Raw genomic sequence first — 22201 nt, forward strand, 5'->3', positions numbered from 1 at the left:
AGTCTGGTTTAGCAGAGATCCAGCACAGATTTGCAAGGACTCAGCATGGACTTGCAAGGATGCAGTGTGGATTTGCAAGGATCCACCCCAGGTTTACAAGGATCCAGCTCAGATTTGCAAAGATCTAGCTCAGATTAGCAGGGTTACAGTGCAGATTTGCAAGGACGCAGCAGGGATTTGCAAGGATGCAATGCACATTTGCATGGATCCCGCCCGGATTGGTGAAGATCCAGCCTGGATTAGCAGGGATCCAGCCCAGATTAGCAGGAATCCAGCCCAATTTAGCAAGGATCCGGCTCATATTAGCAGAAATCCCACCCAGATTAGCAGGAATCAAGCCCAGATTTGCAAGGACACTGCCTGGATTTGCAAGAATGCAATGCAGATTTGCAAGGATCCAGCCTGGATTAGTGAGGATCCAGCCCAGATTAGCAGGGATCCAGCCCAGATTAGCAAGGATCTAGCCCAGATTATCAAGCATCCGGCCTGGATTAGCACCCAGCACCTGCACCCCAGCTCACAGTGGAGCCCTCGCAGGCTGCGGGGGAGGGGACGGGGGGGCACCCCTTTCATCCCACCACCAGGCGAGAAGCCAACCGGTTGCACTGCTTGGGGGGGGGGGGGGAATCTGCTGGTTCCCCCCGCAACAAGACGAAGAAAACCATTTCCGGAGCTTTCGGTATCCGAACGCGGCTACGAATTTCCGGCGGGGGCGGTTAAATGAAGCTCCGAGGTGGAAAAACAGCCCTCGAGGCGACAGCCTACGACGCTTCCCGTTCACCAGCGATGGGATCTGGCGGTTTCAGACCATTTCTGCTCGCAAAATCGGGGGGGTTTCCTCCTTTTTTTTTTCTTTGGGGGGGGGGGGGCGGAGAAGGGGTTCGCCTTCTTGGCCCCCATGTCGCAGTGCAAAACCCTTGTACGAGACAGCAGAGAAGACACAACCGCACCTCCGTTCGGTGCCAAGGGTAAAACGAGGCTGTAATGGAGCAGGCACCACCTCCTGATTAATTAATATTAATTAATAACACTTTATTTTTTTTTTTTTAAATGCAGACATTAAAAAGCAGCCAAGCAATGACAGCTTGGAATTGAGGGGGGAGAAAAAGCACAAAATTGGGCAATTTGGGGGCGCCCGTTGGCCAAACAGCCAGGATTCGCCAGAATCCCCAGAATTATTCCCAAAGCAGAGCAGCTCATTACAAGCAGGCGGGTCGAGCGCCCGCCCCGCACGTGGTGGGTTGGGTTTTTTGGGGCGAATTTAGGTGGATTTGGAGCATTTGGAGGTGGGCGGCAGCTCAAGGGGACGCGGGGTGGTGGCAGGTGTCACCAGAGCTGTCAAGGGAGGGGTGACAGTGGCCAGGAATAGCCAAGGCCACGTGGTCGAGTCCGTCCCCAAAATGACCGTGAGGCGCCCTTGGGGACCTCGGTCTGGTCCCAGTGAGTGGGTGTTACTGGGGCTACTTGGGAGGATTGGCATCGGGGTGGGATGGGGCTGGTAACAGGGTCTCTTGTTACAAGCAGGGCCTCCTTAGGGCGACATGGGGCAGAGCCAGGGGGGTGCCACCGCCCCGGAGCGCAGCGGTAATGGGGATGTGAGGGGGAATTGGGGGGGGCCGGGATGGAGTATGGGCAGACTGGGAGGGACAAGGTTTGTGGTATAGCGGGACTGGGGAGAAAGGGAGGTGGGGTATGGGGGAACTGAGGGGGACCGAGATGGGGTATGGGCAGACTGGGAGGGACTGGGATGAGGTAGGGATGGACTGGGAGGGACAGGGAGGAACTGGTATGGGGGTTTGGGGGAACTGGGATGGGATATGGGCAGACTGGGAGGGAGTGGGAGTGGAGTATAGGGGGACTGGGAGGGACTGGGATGAGGATATTTGAGGACTGGAGAGACTGGGACAGGGGTATGGGGAAACTGGGGACACTGGGAGGGGGCCAGATAGGGGGTGATAATAGGGACATGGGGTGGGGAGTGGGGCTGGGGGGGCTCAAGCTCCCCTAATGCCCCCTCCACATGCATGCCCCCCCCCCCCCCCGCTGTGTCCCCCGCGGGTGCAGGGGACCCCTCGCCGAGGGTCCAGGGGCCATCACCGCTGGAGCAGGGGCTCCACGCCGTGGTGGGCACCTTCTACCAGTACGCCCAGGCCCCGGGCGGGGGGCAGGAGCCCAGCCTGGACCCCCCGGCCTTCCAGCGCCTGCTGCGCCGCGAGCTGGGCCACCAGCTCACCGTGAGTGGCACCGCATGTCCCCCGCATGTCCCCAGACCCACATCCCCATGCCTGGGACACTGCCACCAGCTGGGCCACCAGACGCCCCACATGTCCCCAGGGTGTCCCTCCACATGTCCCCATGTCCCCCTGCAGACCATGAGTGGGGCCACCACCTTCCCACCAGTGTCTGTGTCCCCACTGTGTCCCTCCATGTGTCCCCATGTGTTCCCAGGATGTCCCCACCATGTCCCTCCACATGTCCCCATGGTGTCCCCATGTCCCCCTGCCCAGTCAGGGGACACAGCCACAAATGGAGCCACCACCCTATGTCCCCTCGTGTCCTCGTGGTGCCTCTCCCATGCATGCCCATGTCCCCCTGCCCTGCCACGGGATGTAGACACGAGTGGGACCAGCCCCTCCCCACCCCATGGGAGGGGTGACAGTGGCCCCTTGTCATGTCCCCAGGGTGTCCCTTCGCATGTCCCCATGTCACCATGGTGTCCCCACGTCCCCCTGCCCCAGGACATGGCCATGAGTAGGGCCACCGCCTCCCACCTGTCCCCACATCCCCTCCTGTCCCTACCCACCCCACGTCCCCAGGCGTGTCCCCCCAGCCATCCCCATGCCCCCCTAGCTGTTCCCACATCCCCCTGCCCGCAGGACACGGGGCAACCCCAGGCAGTGGCCGCCATCTTCGCGCTGCTGGATGCCAACCGGGACCGGCGCATCTCCTTCGATGAGTACTGGCAGCTGGTGGCCTGGCTCTGCCACGTCCTGCGCCACCGCCACTATGGCCCCGCGCCCGCCCCCGCCGCCACCCCCCTCTCTGCGGCGACTCGGATATCGCCCCACACAGGGACGGGCACCAGTGACCCCGTGGACAGGGATGGCGGCACCCACGGGGATGCGGGGGCTGGTGGGTGCCCCCATTCCCAGGCATTTTGACCCCAAATCACTTGGCTCAGGGTGGCCAAGGTGGCCTTCATGGTCATGGGTGACGGGGTGGAACCGGATCCCTGGGGACGACCCTGGCCCCCTCCCTGGGCCGCTGGGCACTGGTGAGAAGAGGAGAAACGCATAAAAACCCCGCGTGTGTGGAAAAGGGACTGGGAAAAATAATTAAAAAAGAGCCAAAACCAGAACGTTGAGGTGGGAACGTGCAAATGGGTTACTCCCCCAAAATATTTCCCACTGCCCCCCCCCCCCACCCCACGTCTCCGCGGTCTCTTCCTGCTGGAACAGCACTATCTTTTTCTCCAAACCTGGGGTTTTTTCCTCAGAAATCCACCCTTCCCCTCATAAAACCAGGACTGTTTCCTCTAAAATTCTTCTTTCCTCCTCAGAATGTCCCAGGGTTTTTACCCCCACTCAATAAATCCCCACTTTATTTGCTCTAACAAATCTGCTTTTTTTTTCCCCAGAGAACCCTGCCTTGTCCTCAAAACTTAGTTTTTCCTCAAAATGCTGTTTTCACCATTGAAAAAGCACCTCAGAAAACACCACTTTTACTTTAAAAAAAAATATTTTTCCTGCAAAATACATTGGAAAAGGAAAAATAAAGCAACTCAAAACCCTACATTTTTTCCTCCTCACAAACTCCCATTTTTAGCAAATCCACTTTTTTTTTCCTCAAAATTGTTTTTTTTTTCTTCACTCTCCCTTCTTTTTTTCCCCTCAATCCTCCAATTTTTCACATAGAACTCCCTTTTTTCTACCAAAACCTTCTTTTTTTCTGCTCTCACAATTCCATTTTTCTCCTCAGAACCCCCAACTTCCCACCAAAAATCTTACAACTCCTTATTTTCCATCAAAACAATCTGAGGGGAAAAGCAGGGGAAATGAGCAAAACATTTTAATTTTTTTTCCCAAACAAAACAGCAGGGTGTTGAACAAGGGTTTTCCTTGGGCAAAGAAAAAAAACAAAACACCAAACTTTTCACTCAACCTGCCTGTTTTTCTCTCTCAGATCCCGCTTTCTATCAAAGAAATCACTTTTTCCTCAAAAATCCCCATTTCTCCCTCAAACAAACAAACAAACAAAAAAATCACTTCTTCCCTCAGACCCCCCCCCACTTTCTATCAAAAAAAAAATGCTTTGCTCACCCCCTTTTTTGTCATAAAACCGCTTTTTTTTCCCTCCAACTCCATTTTTCCCCTCAGAACCCTTCATTTTTATGAAACAAACCCATTTTTTTTTCTCAAAATCTCCACTTTTTTCCTCAAAGGTCACTTCTCCCGCTCCCGAGGTGCCCAGGCTCCAAGGGATCAGATTCCCAAGGGACTGGGGTGCCCAAAATCAGGGTGCTCTGGGCCCCAAAGGATTGGGGTGCCTGGGTCCCGAGGGACTGGAGTGCTCGGGATCAGAGTGCTCAGATCCTAAGGGATTGGGGTGCCCAGGCCCCAAGAGATTGGGGTGCTCAGGATTGGGTGCTGGAGCCCCAAAGGTTTTGGGTGCCTAGAACTGGGGTACCCAAGTCCCAAGGGATTGGGCTGCCCAGGTGCTGAGAGATCAGAGTGCCTAAAATGAGGGTGCCCAGGCCCCAAGGGATTGGGGTGCCCAGAATGGGAGTCTCTGGGTCCTGAAAGATTGGGGTGCCCGAAACGGGAGTGCCCAGGCGCCAAGGACCCCAAGACCTCACGCTCTCGCCCGGGGCAGTGGGGGGCCGCGAGCGGTCCCCAGTGCCGTCAGGCATTGTGTTTCTGCCTCTTCCAGAAGCGTTTGACGTCGGGGTGCCCGGCAGGCGTCACCACCATCAGCCGGCGCCCGGGGTTCTCGAAAACCAGCACCCCCAGCGCCCGCGCGTGGTCCCGCAGCACCTCGAAATCCACCTGCGACAGGAACTGGTTGTATAGCACCCCTGGGTGGGGGGGGGTGTGTCAGCGAGGTTGGGGGCTGTCACCTCACCTTGGGACCCCCCCAGGGATGTCACCCTGCCTTGGGGACATTTGGGACATTTTTTGGGACCGTTGAGGCTGCCACCCGCCCAGGGCTGTCACATCCCCTGCTTTGGGGACACCCCAGGGATGCCACCTCCCCCTGGGGGACTCCCCTAAAAGCCCTGGGGACACCCCCAAGATGCCACCACTCCCACTTTGGGAACACTGAGGTGAGCCCTGGGGGACACTGTTGCCTCTCACCCTCGGAGAAGCGCAGCCGGTCCCGCTCCAGCTCCCACAGCCGGATCTGATCGGTGATGGTGGGGGGCAGCACCGGCGTCTGCAGGTGCAAGGGCAGCATGGGCCCAGGGGTCTGGGGGGTCCAAGACCCCCCTACCCATGGACCCAGGGATTTGGGACCCCCCCACCCATGGACTGGGGGGTTCCGGGCACCCACCTGCTTGGCCATGACGGGGTGCGCACGGGTGCGGAGAAAGTGGATGATCTGGCGACGAGGGGGAAGCACATTAGTGGGGGGCACCCCGACACCCCCAGGGACACCCCACTGTCCCCCCTTTGGGGCACCCCAATGTCGCCAGCACCCTCTTTGGGACCCCAACAACCCCAGGGGCACCCCAACACCCCTCTGTGAGGCTCTCTCACCCCCTCAAACCCTCCCTGTCCCCCCGACCTGGTCGGCGGTGATGCCATTGGCGATGGCGGCCTGGACACTGTCCCTCGTCACCTGGGCCACCACCAGGTTGGGGAAGCGGTAGAGCAGCTCGGAGAAGAGGGCAATGAGGGCAATCTGCAGCTCCGAGTCTGGGGGGGACACAACGGGGGACACTGGGGATGTGGGGGACGTGGGGACGTAACGGGGGCGACGGGGAGACGGGAGACAACAACAACAAGGTGACATGGGAACATGGCAGTCAGACAAGACCAAGACAGGGGACACAAAGGGATATGAGGGACACGGGGAGACGGAGGACAACGGGGGACACGGGGCACCACCAAGAACAATGGGGGACAAGGTGACATGGGAACACCAGGGACATGGAGACGTGGTGACATAGGGGACCTGGGACAACAACAGGGACATGGGGGACACAGGGGGACATGGGGGGACCACAGGAACAATGGGGACAAGGGGGACATGGGGACGTGGGATCACGGGGGACATGGAGGACAATGGGGGACACAGGGACATGGGAGACACCAGGGGACATGGGGACAACGTGACGCAAGGATACGGGAGTCAGCTGAGGCCAAGACAGGGAACACAAAGGGACGTGGGTGAGGGGCAGGATGGGACAAGCGACAGATGGGCAGGGGACACGGCGAGGGAGCGCGTCACCACGGGGGGTCACCCCCCGTTCGGGGACACAGGCAGGGGACAGGGTCCCACCTGTGTAGGCGTAGATGCGGTAGTTGGTCTCCACCAGGATGAAGCCGTGGGCGTCGGGTTCGGGGGGCGCCCCCGAGGTCCCCGAGGCCAGCGCGATGGCCAGGCGCGTGGGGTAGAAGCGGCGTGACTTGCGCTGGTGGCGGAGGGGGACATGGGAACACAGGGTGAGGACGGGGATGCGGGGGTGACAGGGACGAGGAGGTGGCAGCAAGGATGCGGCCACGGGACATGCATGGGGGGTCCTAACAGCCCCCCCCCCAGTGCCCCCCGTCCCCCTCCCTTGTGTGCATCCCCCCGTGTGTCCCTTATGCCCCCCCACGTCCCCCCGTGTCACCTCGTGTCCCCCCCGTGTCACCTTTCTCTGGAAGACAAGCCCGAACTCGCGCAGGTGCTGCAAGAAGGTGAGCAGGGACTCGCTCATGCCCTCCACCGAGTAATCCTGAGGAACAGCCGCTCCCAGTTACTCCCAGTTACTCCCAGTAACCCCAAGCTCCCCAGACTTCCACAGACTAATCCTGCGGACAGCGGCTCCCAGTTCCCCAACTCCCTGTTCCTCCCAATAATGTCAGTCCTCCACCAACCAGCAAACCAGTCTGAAGCACAGTTATTCCCAGTTAACCCAACCACCCCAAGTTACCCCAATTTTCTAAGCAGCAGCTCCCAGTTCCTCCCAGTAACTCCTAAACTGCCCCCCAGCCCTCCACAAAGCAATCCTAGGGATGCCTCCTCCCAGTTAACCCAGTAACCTCCAGTTACCCCACTTTTCCGTGGAGTAATCCTGAGTGACAGCTTAGCCCAGTTCCTCCCAGTTCCCCCCCAGTTCCTCCCAGTAACTGCAGCTCCCCACCTTGCCGAGAGTGGAGAAGCTGAGCTGGAAGAGGAACGAGAGAATTTCCACCAGATCCATGCCGCGGGCCTGAAAGGGGGGAAGGGGGCATTAGGGGGGCACTGGGGGGGGGGCAGTTTCAGCGACCCCCTGGGATTTTGCAGGACACCCCCCAGTCTCACCTCTGCTCCCCGCAGATACTGGAGAACAAAATACCAGAGCTGGGCAGGGGTGTCGAGCAGGAGGAACTGGAACCCAGCCGAGGTGATGCAGGGGGCCTCCCCCCCCTCGCTGTGGGACCCCCCCCCCAGTCAGCGCACCCCAAAATCATTGGGGGGTCCCCAAAACCGAGGGGGACCCCTCAAACTGCAGGGGTCCCCAAAACCAGCCATGCGTTCCCCCACATCCCATAGGGATCTCGCTGACCTTGCCAGACCCGCCCCCACTCCCCACCAAATTTCTCCCTGGGACCCCCTCCAAAATTCAGCCCACGTCCCTCCCTGGGACCCCAACACCCGCACCGCCCCCACAGGGACCCCAAATCCTTCCCTTGTGCCCCCTCACCCCCAAAATCCATTCCTGGGGAGATTTGACTCCCTCAAATCTCCCCACACCCCCTCAAATTGCCTCAGGACCCCCAAATCCTCCCCCAAATCCCCCCCAGGCCCCCTCAAATCTCCATACACCCCCTCAAATCACCTCAGGACCCCCAAATCCCCCTCAAAGCCCTCCACATCCCCTCAAATCACCTCAGGACCCCCAAAATCCCCCCCAAATCCCCCCAGAACCCTCCCAATCCCCCCCAAATTCCTTTAGGACCCCCCACATCCCACCTGGGCCCGCTCAAGTCCGCCCCACACCCCTCAAACCCCCCCCCGAGCCCCCTCAAATTCCCCCCAGGACCCCCCTCACCTCTTCATGAGCCCGGCCTGCACCAGCAGCTGGGCCAGATCCTGGCTCACGGCTGCGCTGGGAGACCCCACCATAAAATGCAGAATCACCTGGGGAAAAAAAAACAAAACGGGGGGGGGCAGGCAGACGCGTGGGTCCTCAGGGGGATCCCCCACCCCCCAGTACAGAGGCTGCCCCCCCGCTCACCTCCCAGCGCTCCTCGGCGTATTTATCCAGTGCCGGCACGTCGCGGGCGTGCTTGTCGGGCCCCAGCTGGCTCGTGTCGTCTGACCAGGCCTTGCCCCTGCACCCCCCCAAAACATCCCCCAACTCGTGGGTGCGTGGGGACCCCAGAACCCTCCCCGTACTCCCAAACCCACCCTGCTGCCCCCCTTCGTTCCCCCACATTCGCCCACGTGTCCCGTTCCCCTGCTCAGCCCATGTCCCCCCAAATTGCTCCCTCCTGTGTCCCCGCCCCCCTCAGCACCCCAAATTGCCCTCCCACCCCCACCGCCCCCCCATTCTCCCTCCATCACCCTCTATGTCCCCCGCTGCCCCCCCCATTTTCCCCCCGTCTCCCCCCATTACACTTCGTGCCCCCCCACCCATGTCACTGACACCCCCCTGTCACTCACCCCCCCAGCAGGGCGACGCGCAGGTTCTGGCGGAAGTTGGGGTGCAGGGCCACCCCCGGCAGCCCCCCCGGCAGGGTGTGGGGGTGCCACAGCCGCAGTGCCAGCAGCACCTCCCGGCTCTCCACCTGCTCCCTGAGCCCACCCGTGGGTGCTGCTGGCCAGACTGGGACCCCCACCACCCCCTGGGATCCCCCCCCAGCACCCCCAGGACCCCCACCACCCCTGGGACCCACACTGCCTCCCCAGGCCACCCAGGGCCCCCAGGACCCTCCCCCCGGCCCGCCCGGCACCCTCATCACCCCCTAGCACCCCTGGGGTCCCCCTCGGACCTCCCGGGACCCCCAGGGACCCCCCAGCACCAACAGTTGTCCCCCAAAGCCTCCCCAGCACCCTCAGGACCCCCCAAAGTCCCCCCCCCGGCAACGTCAGGGCTCCCCAAAGCCCCCCCTGGGACCCTCAGGGCCCACTCAAGACCACCCCTGGGCAGCCCAGGCCCCGTCCAGCACCCCAGGGCCCCCCTCTGCCCCCCACTCCGCACCCTTAGGCCCCCCCCAGCCCCCCCAGGCCCCCCCAGCACCCACTTGCTGTGCTCCTTCTTGACCCAGAGAGCGACGGCCGCCTGCGGCAGGGGCTGCTCCAGGAACAGCATGCGCATCACCGCCGCCTGCGCCAGCGCGGGCAGCTCCCTGGGGGCACCCGAAAACCCCCGGTACACCCCAAAACCTGGTACACCCCGAAACCCCCAGTACACCCCAAAATCCCCCACACACCCCAAAAACCCCCGGTACACCCCAAAATCCCCCATACACCCCAAAAACCCCTGGTACACCCCAAAAACACTGTGATACACTCCAAAATCCCCCAGTACACCCCAAAACCTGGTACACCCCGAAACCCCCAGTACACCCCAAAATCCCCCATACACCCCAAAAACCCCGGTACACCCCAAAAACACTGTGATACACTCCAAAATCCCCCAGTACACCCCAAAACCTGGTACACACCAAAAACACCCCGATACACCCCAAAATCCCCCGGTACACCCAAAAACCTGGTACACCCCAAAAACACCCCGATACACCCGAAAACCCCTGGACATCCCAAAAACACCCAGTACACCCCAAAACCTGGTACACCCCAAAATCCCCCGGTACACCCCAAGATCTGGTACACCCTATAAACACCCCGATACACCCCAAAAACCACCGGAACACCCCAAAACATGGTACACCCTGAAATCCCCCGGTAAACCCCAAAAACCTGGTACACCCCAAAAACACTCCAGAAACCTGGTACACCCCAAAATCCCCCAGTACACCCCAAAATCTGGTACACCCCGAAAACACCCCGGTACACTCCAAAACCTGGTGCACCCCAAAAACACCCCGATACACCCCAGAAACCCCCGGTACACCCCAAAACCTGGTACAGCCCAAAATCCCCCGGTACACCCAAAAAAACTGGTACACCCCAAAAACACCCCGGTACACTCCAAAACCTAGTACACCCCAAAATCCCCCGGTACACCCCGAAATCTGACATCCCTCCCCTCCACTGGCACCCCGGAGCATCTCACACCCACCCCGGGGGAGATCAGGGTGCCCGGTGGGGGTCAGGTTTCTGGGGGGCGGCCAGGGTGCCCGGGGGGGGTCGGGTTTTTGGGGGCGGCCAGGGTGCCCGGTGGGGGTCGGGTTTTGGGGGGCGGCCAGGGTGCCCGGGGGGGGTCGGGTTTTGGGGGGCGGTCAGGGTGCCCAAGGGGGGGGTCGGGTTTTTGGGGGCGGCCAGGGTGCCCGAGGCGGGGGTCGGGTTTTTGGGGGCGGCCAGGGTGCCCGGTGGGGGTCGGGTTTTGGGGGGCGGCCAGGGTGCCCGGGGGGGGTCGGGTTTTGGGGGGCGGTCAGGGTGCCCAAGGGGGGGGTCGGGTTTTTGGGGGCGGCCAGGGTGCCCGAGGCGGGGGTCGGGTTTTGGGGGGCGGCCAGGGTGCCCGGGGGGGGTCGGGTTTTGGGGGGCGGTCAGGGTGCCCAAGGGGGGGGTCGGGTTTTTGGGGGCGGCCAGGGTGCCCGGTGGGGGTCGGGTTTTTGGGGGCGGCCAGGGTGCCCAAGGGGGGGGTCGGGTTTTGGGGGGCGGTCAGGGTGCCCAAGGGGGGGGTCGGGTTTTTGGGGGCGGCCAGGGTGCCCGGGGGGGGTCGGGTTTTTGGGGGCGGCCAGGGTGCCCAAGGGGGGGGTCGGGTTTTGGGGGGCGGCCAGGGTGCCCGGGGGGGGTCGGGTTTTTGGGGGCGGCCAGGGTGCCCAAGGGGGGGGTCGGGTTTTGGGGGGCGGCCAGGGTGCCCGAGGCGGGGGTCGGGTTTTGGGGGGCGGCCAGGGTGCCCAAGGGGGGGGTCGGGTTTTGGGGGGCGGCCAGGGTGCCCGAGGCGGGGGTCGGGTTTTGGGGGGCGGCCAGGGTGCCCAAGGGGGGGGTCGGGTTTTGGGGGGCGGCCAGGGTGCCCGAGGCGGGGGTCGGGTTTTGGGGGGCGGCCAGGGTGCCCAAGGGGGTCGGGTTTTGGGGGCGGCCAGGGTGCCCGAGGCGGGGGTCGGGTTTTGGGGGGCGGCCAGGGTGCCCAAGGGGGTCGGGTTTTGGGGGCGGCCAGGGTGCCCGAGGCGGGGGTCGGGTTTTGGGGGGCGGCCAGGGTGCCCGAGGGGTCTCACCGGAAGACGGCCAGGCAGGTGGCGGGGTGCCCGTAGAGGCGGTCGAGCAGGGCGGGGCTGAGCCCACGCAGGAACTCGTGCAGGTTCTTACACCGCAGCTGCCCGCGCGGCAGGCGGGGGGGCGCGCAGCCACCCTCCATCCGCGCCCCCCACGCGTGTCCCCGCTCCCCGGCCTGGCCACGCCTCCCCCGCAGGCCACGCCTCCTCCGCGAGGCCGCGCGGCCCCGCCAGGCCCCGCCCCCTCCCCGCCACACGTGAGGAGGGAAGCGGTCACGTGAGGGGGGAGCGGTCACGTGAGCGGGGAGCGGTCACGTGCAGGGGGTGCCGCACGCCTCGGGCCGCTTGGGCGCGGGAAGGGGGGCCCGGCGTTACCGGTCGCCCCGTCGTTCGCCCCATGGCGGCCCCCGCCCTGGCGCGTGCCCTGGCCGCCGCCCCCCCCCACGCCCTAGGGACGCGCGTGGGGCTCCGGGGGGGCGGGGGGAGCCGGGCCCTCTGCGGCGGGGGGGTCCCACCCGGGGCGGCCCCGCCGCGGGAGCCCCAGGAGCGGGCCCGGCTCCGCGCCCGGGAGCAGAAGGAGAAGCGGCAGCGGCAGCGGCGGGAGAGGGCGGCGCTGGGGGCGGGCGGGCCGCAGGTACCGGGGAGACTGGGAGAGGGGCTGGGGGGGACTGGAAGGGGCTGCCGGCTACTGAAGAGGACTGGGAGAGGGGCTGTGGGAGATTGGAAGCTACTGGGGGGGACTGGAAGGGGCTGGGAGATGGGCTGGGGGGACTGGGAGAGGGGTTAGGGGACACTAGGGGTGACCGGGAGGAGACAAGGTAACTGGGAGATGAGATGCATTGGGATGTGTGATACTGGGGTAACTGGGAAGCACTGGGGGCGAGCGGGAGTGGCTTAGGAGCACTGGGAAGGATTAGGGGCAACTGGGAGGGGCTGGAGGGGACTGGGAGAGGGGATGGGGGACACTGGGGGCAACTGGGAAGGGAGGTATGCGAGTGGGAGGTGGAGCTGGGAGGCACTGAGAGCATCTGGGGAAGTTTTGGGGGCAGAGTACTGGTTTGTATTGGTCTATACTGGTTTATATTGGTGTGTACTGATCCATATTGGTTTCCTGTACTTCTCCAGGTGGTGACTCCTCCCCCCAAGGCCTGGCCCCCAAAAACCGTCGTGGAGTACGAGCACCCCCTGGACCCTGATGGCAAGAAGGGTATGGGGGGGCCCCCAGGCAACACGGGGGGGCTGTGGGGTGACACGAGGGGGAGCATGACAGTAATGCGCAGTGACCTTTTTGGGGCGCAGCTACAGGGGTGGCACTGCCCCCTGCCTACAGCCCCCGCTACGTGGAAGCGGCCTGGTACAGCTGGTGGGAGCGACAGGGCTTCTTCACCCCCCCTGCAGCGGTGAGTGGCGCAGAAAACGCCCAGGGGGTGGGAGGTACCCCCGGGGGGGGCGCAGAAAACGCCCAGGGGGTGGGAGGTACCCCCGGGGGGGGCGCAGAAAACGCCCAGGGGGTGGGAGGTACCCCCGGGGGGGGCGCAGAAAACGCCCAGGGGGTGGGAGGTACACCCGGGGGGGGCGCAGAAAACGCCCAGGGGGTGGGAGGTACCCCCGGGGGGGGCGCAGAAAACGCCCAGGGGGTGGGAGGTACCCCCGGGGGGGGCGCAGAAAACGCCCAGGGGGTGGGAGGTACCCCCGGGGGGGGCGCAGAAAACGCCCAGGGGGTGGGAGGTACCCCCGGGGGGGGCGCAGAAAACGCCCAGGGGGTGGGAGGTACACCCGGGGGGGGCGCAGAAAACGCCCAGGGGGTGGGAGGTACCCCCGGGGGGGGCGCAGAAAACGCCCAGGGGGTGGGAGGTACCCCCGGGGGGGGCGCAGAAAACGCCCAGGGGGTGGGAAGTACACCCGGGGGGGGGCGCAGAAAACGCCCAGGGGGTGGGAGGTACCCCCGGGGGGGGCGCAGAAAACGCCCAGGGGGTGGGAGGTACACCCGGGGGGGGCGCAGAAAACGCCCAGGGGGTGGGAAGTACACCCGGGGGGGGCGCAGAAAACGCCCAGGGGGTGGGAGGTACACCCGGGGGGGGCGCAGAAAACGCCCAGGGGGTGGGAAGTACACCCGGGGGGGGTGCAGAAAACGCCCAGGGGGTGGGAGGTACCCCCGGGGGGGGCGCAGAAAACGCCCAGGGGGTGGGAGGTACCCCCGGGGGGGGCGCAGAAAACGCCCAGGGGGTGGGAAGTACACCCGGGGGGGGCGCAGAAAACGCCCAAGGGGTGAATAGACCATCCCTGCGCCAAGCGGTGTGCGGTCTCAGCCCACTCCTGCACTGAGCCGCATCAGCTCTGGGCTCATTCCTGCGCTGAGTTGCGCCCGGTCTCAGCCTGTGTCGTGCGTGCGTGTCCCCCTCCAGGTGCCGGGGGGGGACCGTGTCCTCAGCGTGGTGCTGCCCCCCCCCAACGTCACCGGTTCCCTGCACCTGGGCCACGCCCTCACCGTCGCTCTCCAGGACGCCCTCGTCCGCTGGTCAGGCCTGGGGGAGCTGGGGGGGGGCAGATTGGGGTCCCTGGGGGTGTTTTGGGCTGGAGAGAGCAGACTGAGGCCCTTAGGAGTATTTTGAGGGGTCTGGGGGGGGAGACTGGGGTCGTGGGGATATTTGGGGGATCTGGGGGGTGTTTGGGGCTGGAGAGGCAGTGGAGCCCTTAGGAGGAATTTGGGGGGAGTCTGGGAGGAATACTTGGGGCTGAGGGAGCAGACGGGGGGTGCCTGGGGGGGGTGTTTGGGACCAGGGTCAGATTGGGGTCCCTGGGGGTGGATCTTGGGGGATATTTGGGGCTGGGGGGGCGGATTTGGAGCCTTAGGGGGCTGGGGGGGTCCTGGGGTCACCCATGAGTGCTGTCACCCCGGCACCACGACAGGCGGCGGATGCAGGGCTGGAGCGTGCTCTGGCTGCCAGGCACCGACCACGCTGGCATTGCCACCCAGGTGAGACCCCCTCCGTGTCCCCAGATGTCCCCCTCCGTGTCCCCAAATGTCCCCTTCTGTGTCCCAAACGCCCCCCCACGTCCCCAGGCGGTGGTGGAGCGCTGGCTGTGGCAGCGGCGGGGGTTACGCCGGCAGGATCTGACTCGCTCCCAGTTCCTGGAGGAAGTTTGGGCCTGGAAAGAACGGTGAGGGGGGGACACACGGGACATGACGGTGGCCGGGGGGTGACAAAACAAGGTGACACCCCCGGGGTGTGTCACACCCGCCCCCACTGCCACCCAGGCATGGTGACGAAATCCTGCGGCAGCTGCGGGCGCTGGGAGCGTCGCTGGACTGGAGCCGCTGCGCCTTCACCATGGACCCCGTAAGCCCAGGGGTCATGTCCCCCCACAAAAAACGTCCCCAAATGTCCCCACGCTGACGCTGAGGTCCCCTCAGGGATTTTCACGGGCGGTGGCGGAAGCTTTTGTGCAGCTGCACCAGGCCGGCTTGATTCGTCGCGACCGCTGCCTCGTCAGCTGGTCCTGCGCCCTGCGCTCCGCCCTGGCCGACGTAGAGGTCGGCGCTGTCGCCAAATTGTCCCCGTGTCCCCCCCTGCCCTCCCCACGTGTGTGTCACCCCCCCTTTGCGTCGCCGGCAGGTGGAGCCCCGCCCCCTGACGGGCCCCGCCACGCTGCGCCTCCCCGGCTGCCCCCAGCCTGTCACCTTCGGCGTCCTCGTCACCTTTGCTTACCCTGTGGAGGGCGGGGACGGTGAGTGGCGCGTGGGACCCCTGTGACGCCCGGCGTGTCCCCTGACAGCACGCTCTGACACGCGTGTCCCCGCCTCCGTCCAGGCCTGGAGCTGCCGGTGGCCACCACGCGCCCTGAGACCATGCTGGGGGACGTGGCCGTGGCCGTGCACCCTGCCGACCCCCGCTACCTGGTGAGAGGGGGCGGTGCTTCTGGGCAGGGGGAGGGGCTTCTGGAAATGGGCGGGGGCTGTGAGAAAGGGGCGTGGTTTCTGGGATGGGTGAGGTTTATGGGAGGGGGCGTGGCTTCTGTGAAGGAGAGAGATTGAGAGAAAGGGGCGCTGTTTGTGGGGAGGGGCGGAGTTTTGGAGAAAGGGGCGTGAGTTCTAGAAATGGGCAAGGTTTGTGAGATGGAGGGCGTGGCTTCTGGGAAGGGGTGGAGTTTATAAAGGGGATGTGGCTCCTGGGAATTGGGTGGGAATGGTGAAGGGGTGTGGCTTCTGGGAATGGGTGGGGCTTGTGTGGGCGGGGCTTCAGCAGCCTGGCGTTGGCTGTTGAGGTTATGCTTTAGTCCCGCCCCATTTGGGGTGTCTGCATAGGGGGCGGGGCTTAGGGCTCTGGAGGGGTGGAGCATCCTTGCTGGGGGTGGGGCTTTGTTCCTCATGGAGCTTGCCAGGGATTGGCTAGCAGTGTGTGATGTCAGGGGCCGGCTCTGCCTCCCTGGGGGACAGGACCCCGCTGTTCTTAAAGGGACAGCACCTAGTGGGTGGGGCCAGGGCGGGGCCTGCAGTGAGCTTGCCCCCCCTTTTCCCCAGCACCTGCACGGCCGCCGCCTCCGCCACCCGTTCATGGGGCGGCTGCTGCCCATCGTCACTGACCCCAGCGTTGATCCCGCCCGCGGCACCGGTACTGGGCCCAGTCAGGGCACTGGGAGGGGGTGGCTGTGGGATGGCAGCGGTGACGGTGACGCTGTGTCCCCGCAGGAGCAGTGAAGGTGACGCCGGCGCACAGCCATGCGGACCTGGCGCTGGCCCGCGCCCACGGGCTGCCCCTGCTCTCTGTCATTGGGGACGATGGCACCATGTGTCCCCCGGGCGGGGGGTGGCTCCAGGTGCTGCCCGGCCCCAAATTCTGTCCCCCCCACGTCCCCAGGTGACATCACCTGTGTCCCCTCCGTCCCTGTGTCCCCTCTCCCCAGCCCCATCGTTGTGTTCTCTCTGTCCCCCTGTCCCCAGCTCGGTCCCTTGTCCCTTCGCAATGTCCTCTCTGTCCCTGTGTCCACAGCTGCGCTCTCTGTCACTTTCCAGCGTCCACGGCTGTGTCCTGTGTCTCCTCTGCCCCGTCACTTCTCAGTGTTCCCCCTCTGTTCTCCTGTGCCCTGCTCTGTCCCCTGTCCCTTCCCGATGTCCCCTCTATCTGTCCCCGTCCCCTGTCCCGAGCTGCTTCGTGTGTCCCTACTAATGTGCCCTGTCGCCTCCCCGTGTCGCCAACTGTGTCCTCTGTGTCCCCTCTGTCCTCGTGTTCTCCATTTTGTCCCCAGCCGCTTCCCAGTGTCCCCAGCTCTGTCCCCTGTCCCTTGCCAATGTTCCTTCTGTCCCCATGTTCCCAGCTGTGTCCCCAGCTCTGTCCCCTGTCTCCTCCCCATGTCCCTAGCTGTGTCCTCAGCTGTGTCCCTGTGTCCCCAGGGCATCCATCGCTTCGTGGCACGGGAGAAGGTGGTGGCTGCGCTGGCCGAGCAAGGGCTGTACCGCGGCACCCAGGACCACGCCATGACGTTACCCATGTGCAGGTACCACTGTCCCCTCCCTGTCACCCCTCTCGGGATGCCCGTCCCCTCCTCACGCCGTGGGGACGCAGCCCTGGCGACTGACGTGACCCTGATGTCCCCGCAGCCGCTCCGGGGACGTTGTCGAGTACCTGCTGAAGAGCCAGTGGTTCCTGCGATGCCGGGAGATGGCCCAGCGCGCCCGTGAGGTGACGAGGACGCGGTGACGTGGCCAAGGGGAGAGGAGGAGACGCGTCTGCATCTGTGACATCTCCCCCTGCCCTCCCGCAGGCAGTGACGTCGGGACGTCTCCAGCTCGTCCCCAAATTTCACGAGAAGAACTGGAAGACGTGGATGGACAATGCTGGGTGAGGGGAGGGGACCTGGGTGGCCCGGGGAGGGGACCCAGACACCCAGGCCCCACTGATGTCACCCCCGCACGCCCCTCCCAGGGACTGGTGCCTCTCCCGCCAGCTGTGGTGGGGCCACCGGGTGCCCGCTTACCGGGTGGAGGTCCCTGAGCACCCTGAGGGACTTTGGGTGGTGGGACGCGACGAAGCCGAGGCCTGCGCCGCCGCCGCCCGTGCCCTCCACCGCCCCCCCGCTGAGCTCCGCCTCCAGCAAGGTGAGAAGCTGCACCCCAAACTCCCCCCTCTTCACCCCCAAATCCCTGCTGTTCCCTCCATCCTCTTCAGTCTTCCTCCTGGATCCCAAAAGCATCTTGCGCCCCCCCCCCAGTGCTCTCCAGTGTTCTCCAGCCTTCTCCAGGCCCCAGAATTGTCCTTCGGCACCCCAAACTCCCCTCTGGCACCCCCCAAAATCCCCTCCCAGCTCCAGCACCCTTCTGTCACCCCCAGGTGTTCCCCCAACTTAGCTCCGAGGTTTTTTTGGGTCCCCTCCAATTCCTGGCCCCTCCCCACAAGGCTCCGAAGCTTTTTGGGGTCCCCCTGACCCCCCCCCTCACCGTTTTTGCAGACCCCGACGTCCTGGATACCTGGTTCTCCTCTGCGCTTTTCCCCTTCGCTGCGCTGGGCTGGCCCGAAGAGGTGACTTTGGGGGAACGTTGAGGGGACGGGGGGCACACAGGGGACAGAGGGAACACAAGGGACAGCGTCCCCGCCCTGATGTCCCTCCCCCTTTCACCCCCAGACCCCGGACTTGCAGCGTTTCTACCCCACGAGCGTGCTGGAGACGGGCAGCGACCTCCTCTTCTTCTGGGTGGCCCGCATGGTCATGCTGGGCCAGCAGCTCACCGGGCGCTTGCCCTTCTCCCAGGTCCCCCCACGTGACGTCCCCACAGGTCCCCCATGTCCCGTTGGGGTCCCCAGAAGCCCCCCCCCCGCATCCCCAACAATCCCCCCCCACAGGTTCTCCTGCACTCGCTGGTGCGCGACGCCCACGGGCGCAAGATGAGCAAATCCCTGGGCAACGTCGTCGACCCCCGGGACGTCATCGCCGGCGCCTCCCTCCAGGTACCGCAGAGCCTGCAGTAACAAACGCCCCCCGGACAAATCCCACCGGTCTGCCTTCAGGAGACCCTACAGTAACAGAGTTTGCATCAGGAGACCCTACAAAAACAAGCTCTCGCATTGGAAAGCTTGCAATAACAGACTTTTTTTTTTTTTTTTTGATTTACTTTTTCTGCTGGAAACCCAAAAATAACAAATTCCTGTTCTGGAGACCCTAGGAAAACACCCCCTCTTGCACTACCCTTCCCGCAGACCCTACGATAACAAACCCCGGAGACCCCAAAAGAGGGTGACGGAGACCCCGTGGTGCCAAACCTGTTGCCACGCGGCCATGGCGGCAGCTGTTTATCGTGGGGTCTGCTCTCTTGCAGGAGCTGCAGGAGAGGCTCCACTGCAGGATCCTGGACGCCCACGAGCTCGGATTGGCCACAGAGGGACAGGTAGGACCTGTCCCTGTCCCCTCTCGCCACCAACTCTGTCCCTGTCCCCCTCTAACTGCTCCCTGCACCCCCCAGAGGCGCCAGTTCCCCCACGGCATCCCCGAATGCGGCACCGACGCCCTGCGCATGGCCCTGTGCTCCCACAACGTCCACGGTGAGGGGTCGTGAGAGTGCCGGGACCCCGTTCCCCGCCCCGAGGTGGCCCTGTCCCCACCCTGGGGACCCACCTTTGCGTCACGTGTCCCCCGTTCCACACCCTAGGTGACGACATCCGCCTGGACGTGAGCACGGCCCTGAGCTACCGTCGCTTCTGCAACAAGATCTGGAACGCCGTCAAGTTTGTCCTCGCCGCTCTGGGGCCCCGCTTTGTCCCCCAGCCCCCCGAGGAGGTAGCAGGGTGTGGTTGGTGGAGGTCAAGGTGGGGGTCCGCCCTTCCTTCCTCCTCCCTTCCATCACCCTTCCTCCTCCTCTTCCTTGGCAGATGGTGCCGCAGCACCCCATGGACCGCTGGGTGCTGAGCCAGCTGGCACGGGCCGTCGGCGAGTGCGGGCGGCGGATGGAGGCCCTGGAGGTCCACGGCGCCCTGGCCGCCGTCCACCACTTCTGGCTGCGGAGCTTCTGTGACGTCTACCTGGTGGGTAGCCTGGTCTGTCCGTCCCGCCCGGTCCTGTCCAGCTGTCCCTCTTCAACATCTCCCCTAGATGTTGAACCACTCACGTGCGGCCGTCCATCCAACGTCGTCCTTGACCCTTGAACCCAACCTACCTTGGTGTGGTTGGTGGCATCTGTCTGTCCATCTGCCCCGAGCTCCTCGCGTGTTGACCTCAGTCCACTCTCTTGAGTGCCTCCGTCAGTCTGTCCCGCCCCCCCATTGAACGTTGAGCCCAACCCTTGCCTTGGTTGACCCCGTCCATTTGGCCATCCCTCTTGGCGCATCCTCAACCTTTGTTCACCCTTGCTGACCATGTCCATCTGTCTGTCCCCCTCGTCTTGGTCAATGGCGCCCATCTGACCCCAACCGTGTCATCTTGACGGTCTGTTACCCCCACTGCCCGTCTTTCCGTCCACAGGAGGCGGCCAAACCCACCTTGCGAGATGCAGCAGCCGGAGCGGAGACGCGCCAGACTCTTCTGAGCTGCGCTGAGCTGGGGCTGCGCCTCCTGGCCCCCTTCGCCCCCTTCCTCGCCGAGGAGCTCTGGCAACGCCTGCCGCGCCTCTGCCCCGCGCTCCCCAGCCTCTGCCTCGCCCCCTTCCCCGACGCGGCCCGCCTGGTGGGTGCCGCTGCCCGTTGCGCAAGGGCGGTGCGTGGGAGGCTTGCGCGCGCCCCCAACGCCCTGTTGTCTCCCGCTCCCTCCCCTCCCAGGCCCATTGGCACTGCCCCAAGGTGGAAGGGGAGGTGGCGGCCGTGCAGGAGGTGGCCAGGGCGGTGCGAGCCCTGCGCGACGTCTTCCGCCTCGGCGCCGCCAGGCCACCCGGTGAGTGCGACGGCGTGGGGGTGGGGGGGACTCTGACTCCCAGCATGCCCTGGGGCGCCCAAGATGGCTGCCTGCACATGGCTCCTCCCTCTGCCGCACCTGTCGTAGTTCAGCCCCGATCGGGACCCAAGATGGCAGCTGCACCCAAGATGGCAGCTCCCACTGGAGGTAGCCATGTTGTCCTGCCCACTGTAGGCCTGGTAATCCCAGCATGCCCTGGGCATGCAAGGGCAGCCATGTTTGCCCCATGTTGGGGGCGGAGGGGCATAGGAGGGCGGAGCATGGGTGGCCATATTTGGAGGTGGAGCTATCCCAGCGTGCCTTGTGCAGTGGCAGTGCGGTGCCCAGCAGAGGCGCAGGATTGGCTGGCGGAGCTTGGCCCCACCCTCCAGGTGTTGGCACAGGCGGGGCCTTTGCAGCTCCTCCCCCCAGAGGCGGAGCCAGAGCCCAACCAGGGTTGGGTGGGGGTCCCTGCCGGCCCCCACACCCACGTCTACCTCTGCCTGCGGGTGAGCGGGGACCCCGGGGGATGTGGGGGGACCCTGGGACATCGGGGGACGTTGGCGGGGACCCCAGGGCATTGGGGGATGTGGGGGGACCCTGGGACATCGGGGGACGTTGGGGGGGACCCCAGGGCACTGGGGGATGTGGGGGGACCCTGGGACATCGGGGGACGTTGGGGGGGACCCCAGGGCACTGGGGGATGTGGGGGGACCCTGGGACATCGGGGGACGTTGGCGGGGACCCCAGGGCATTGGGGGATGTGGGGGGACCCTGGGACATCGGGGGACGTTGGGGGGGACCCCAGGGCACTGGGGGATGTGGGGGGACCCTGGGACATCGGGGGACGTTGGCGGGGACCCCAGGGCAGTGGGGGATGTGGGGGGACCCTGGGACATCGGGGGACGTTGGGGGGGACCCCAGGGCACTGGGGGATGTGGGGGGACCCTGGGACATCGGGGGACGTTGGGGGGGACCCCAGGGCATTGGGGGATGTGGGGGGACCCTGGGACATCGGGGGACGTTGGGGGGGACCCCAGGGCATTGGGGGATGTGGGGTGGTGTGGGGGGGACCGGGGGACACTGGGGGATGTGGGGGGCCGTGGGGCGAACCAGGGGACGTTGGGGGACCCTAGGGCATCAAGGGATATGGGGGGATCTGGGGGGGACCCTGGGACATCAGGGGACCCCAGGACAGTGGGGGACACTGAGGGGACCCTGGGAGATGCTGGAAGTTTTGGGGAGCACCCCCAGAGCATTATGGGATAGCGGGGCCCCCCCTAACCCCACTTGTTTCCCTCCTGTCGCTCACCCAGGGGTTGGTGGAGCCAGCGGCCGCCCGGGCCCAGCTCCACGCCCTCCAGCGTCGCCTTGAGACCCTCAGGGGGGCCCAGGCGTCTGAGGGGGCCCCCCCTGCCAAGCTGCACCAGGTACCGCCCCCTCGTTAGGCTAATTAACACCACCCCACCTCATAACTCCTGAGAGACTTGGGGAGTGGGGGGGGTGCCTCATTAACCTCATTAATGGGGGGGTGCTACATTAGCACCGCACTCCTCGTTAGCGCTGGGGGAGGGGGCACCCCCGTATCTGCTGCCTCTTCGCTAGCGCTGCCCTCATTAACGCTTCTCTCCCCCACCGCCAGGTTGCCTCCGTCCGTTCCGAGCTTGCCCACCTGACTCGAGCGTTGGAAGCCCTGGACCCCCCTGGAGACCCCCAATAAACCCAACCCCCCAAAAAACCCAGAAATAAACAAAAAAACCCTTCCTAACGACGACTCTGCCCTCGTTATTTCTGTCTGGGGACGTGTCACGAGC

The 22201-nt window shown here is 64.6% G+C and overlaps 3 protein-coding genes across 5 annotated transcripts; 2 read left to right on the forward strand and 1 right to left on the reverse strand.

The window, feature by feature from the left end:
• Window positions 1-1381: 1381 nt before the first annotated feature.
• Window positions 1382-3792, forward strand: LOC147596916 (protein S100-A9-like). 2 transcript variants are annotated; one of them, XM_086769226.1, is made up of 5 exons: window positions 1382-1440; window positions 1525-1584; window positions 2065-2234; window positions 2877-3132; window positions 3638-3792. In XM_086769226.1, exons 2-5 carry the CDS (start codon window positions 1542-1544, stop codon window positions 3694-3696), a joined length of 528 nt encoding a protein of 175 aa, XP_086625352.1. In that variant the 5' UTR covers window positions 1382-1440; window positions 1525-1541; the 3' UTR covers window positions 3697-3792. The 2 variants fall into 2 exon arrangements, with proteins under 2 accessions (XP_086625352.1, XP_086625353.1); XM_086769227.1 differs by having other exon boundaries at window positions 1394-1440; window positions 1522-1584.
• A 260-nt stretch (window positions 3793-4052) lies between these two features.
• On the reverse strand, window positions 4053-11715 carry GTF2H4 (general transcription factor IIH subunit 4). Its single transcript, XM_086769225.1, has 13 exons — window positions 11535-11715; window positions 9435-9539; window positions 8854-8985; window positions 8426-8522; window positions 8240-8328; window positions 7510-7618; window positions 7349-7417; window positions 6857-6940; window positions 6502-6634; window positions 5785-5915; window positions 5551-5598; window positions 5355-5433; window positions 4053-5074 (listed from the first exon to the last, which is right to left on the reverse strand). Exons 1-13 carry the CDS (start codon window positions 11672-11674, stop codon window positions 4902-4904), a joined length of 1389 nt encoding a protein of 462 aa, XP_086625351.1. The 5' UTR covers window positions 11675-11715; the 3' UTR covers window positions 4053-4901.
• Window positions 11716-11879: 164 nt separating this feature from the next.
• On the forward strand, window positions 11880-22155 carry VARS2 (valyl-tRNA synthetase 2, mitochondrial). 2 transcript variants are annotated; one of them, XR_015261302.1, is made up of 28 exons: window positions 11880-12165; window positions 12657-12738; window positions 12831-12931; window positions 13937-14049; window positions 14442-14508; window positions 14596-14693; window positions 14791-14872; window positions 14947-15066; window positions 15149-15260; window positions 15344-15432; window positions 16054-16144; window positions 16222-16349; window positions 16924-17027; window positions 17131-17212; window positions 17295-17371; window positions 17456-17628; window positions 17979-18049; window positions 18153-18278; window positions 18371-18475; window positions 18844-18912; window positions 18988-19066; window positions 19174-19301; window positions 19394-19546; window positions 19983-20183; window positions 20276-20387; window positions 20780-20896; window positions 21704-21817; window positions 22030-22155. XR_015261302.1 is itself a non-coding variant. In XM_086769224.1 (28 exons), exons 1-28 carry the CDS (start codon window positions 11929-11931, stop codon window positions 22105-22107), a joined length of 3171 nt encoding a protein of 1056 aa, XP_086625350.1. In that variant the 5' UTR covers window positions 11882-11928; the 3' UTR covers window positions 22108-22155. The 2 variants fall into 2 exon arrangements, 1 of the variants encoding a protein (XP_086625350.1); XM_086769224.1 differs by having other exon boundaries at window positions 11882-12165; window positions 20718-20896.
• Window positions 22156-22201: the final 46 nt, after the last annotated feature.

This window comes from Chlamydotis macqueenii, chromosome 32 (genome assembly GCF_036417535.1).
Source record: "Chlamydotis macqueenii isolate bChlMac1 chromosome 32, bChlMac1.mat, whole genome shotgun sequence".
NCBI lineage: Eukaryota > Metazoa > Chordata > Aves > Otidiformes > Otididae > Chlamydotis > Chlamydotis macqueenii.

What these genes read in the sequence shown, in the direction of transcription:
- LOC147596916 (XM_086769226.1), top strand. Translation starts at nt 1,542, where the DNA reads ATGGGGCAGAGCCAGGGGGGTGCCACCGCCCCGGAGCGCAGCG. An exon ending in AGCTGGGCCACCAGCTCACC is followed by an intron (nt 2,235 to 2,876) that starts GTGAGTGGCACC and finishes CCCTGCCCGCAG; the next exon opens with GACACGGGGCAACCCCAGGC. An exon ending in CCACGGGGATGCGGGGGCTG is followed by an intron (nt 3,133 to 3,637) that starts GTGGGTGCCCCC and finishes TTTTTTCCCCAG; the next exon opens with AGAACCCTGCCTTGTCCTCA.
- GTF2H4 (XM_086769225.1), bottom strand. Translation starts at nt 11,674, where the DNA reads ATGGAGGGTGGCTGCGCGCCCCCCCGCCTGCCGCGCGGGCAGCTGCGG. An exon ending in ACCTGCCTGGCCGTCTTCCG is followed by an intron (nt 9,540 to 11,534) that starts GTGAGACCCCTC and finishes GGGTGCCCCCAG; the next exon opens with GGAGCTGCCCGCGCTGGCGC. An exon ending in GCTTCTCCACTCTCGGCAAG is followed by an intron (nt 6,941 to 7,348) that starts GTGGGGAGCTGC and finishes GCTGTTCCTCAG; the next exon opens with GATTACTCGGTGGAGGGCAT.
- VARS2 (XM_086769224.1), top strand. Translation starts at nt 11,929, where the DNA reads ATGGCGGCCCCCGCCCTGGCGCGTGCCCTGGCCGCCGCCCCCCCCCAC. An exon ending in TGATCCCGCCCGCGGCACCG is followed by an intron (nt 16,145 to 16,221) that starts GTACTGGGCCCA and finishes GTGTCCCCGCAG; the next exon opens with GAGCAGTGAAGGTGACGCCG. An exon ending in CGCTGGGCTGGCCCGAAGAG is followed by an intron (nt 18,050 to 18,152) that starts GTGACTTTGGGG and finishes TTTCACCCCCAG; the next exon opens with ACCCCGGACTTGCAGCGTTT.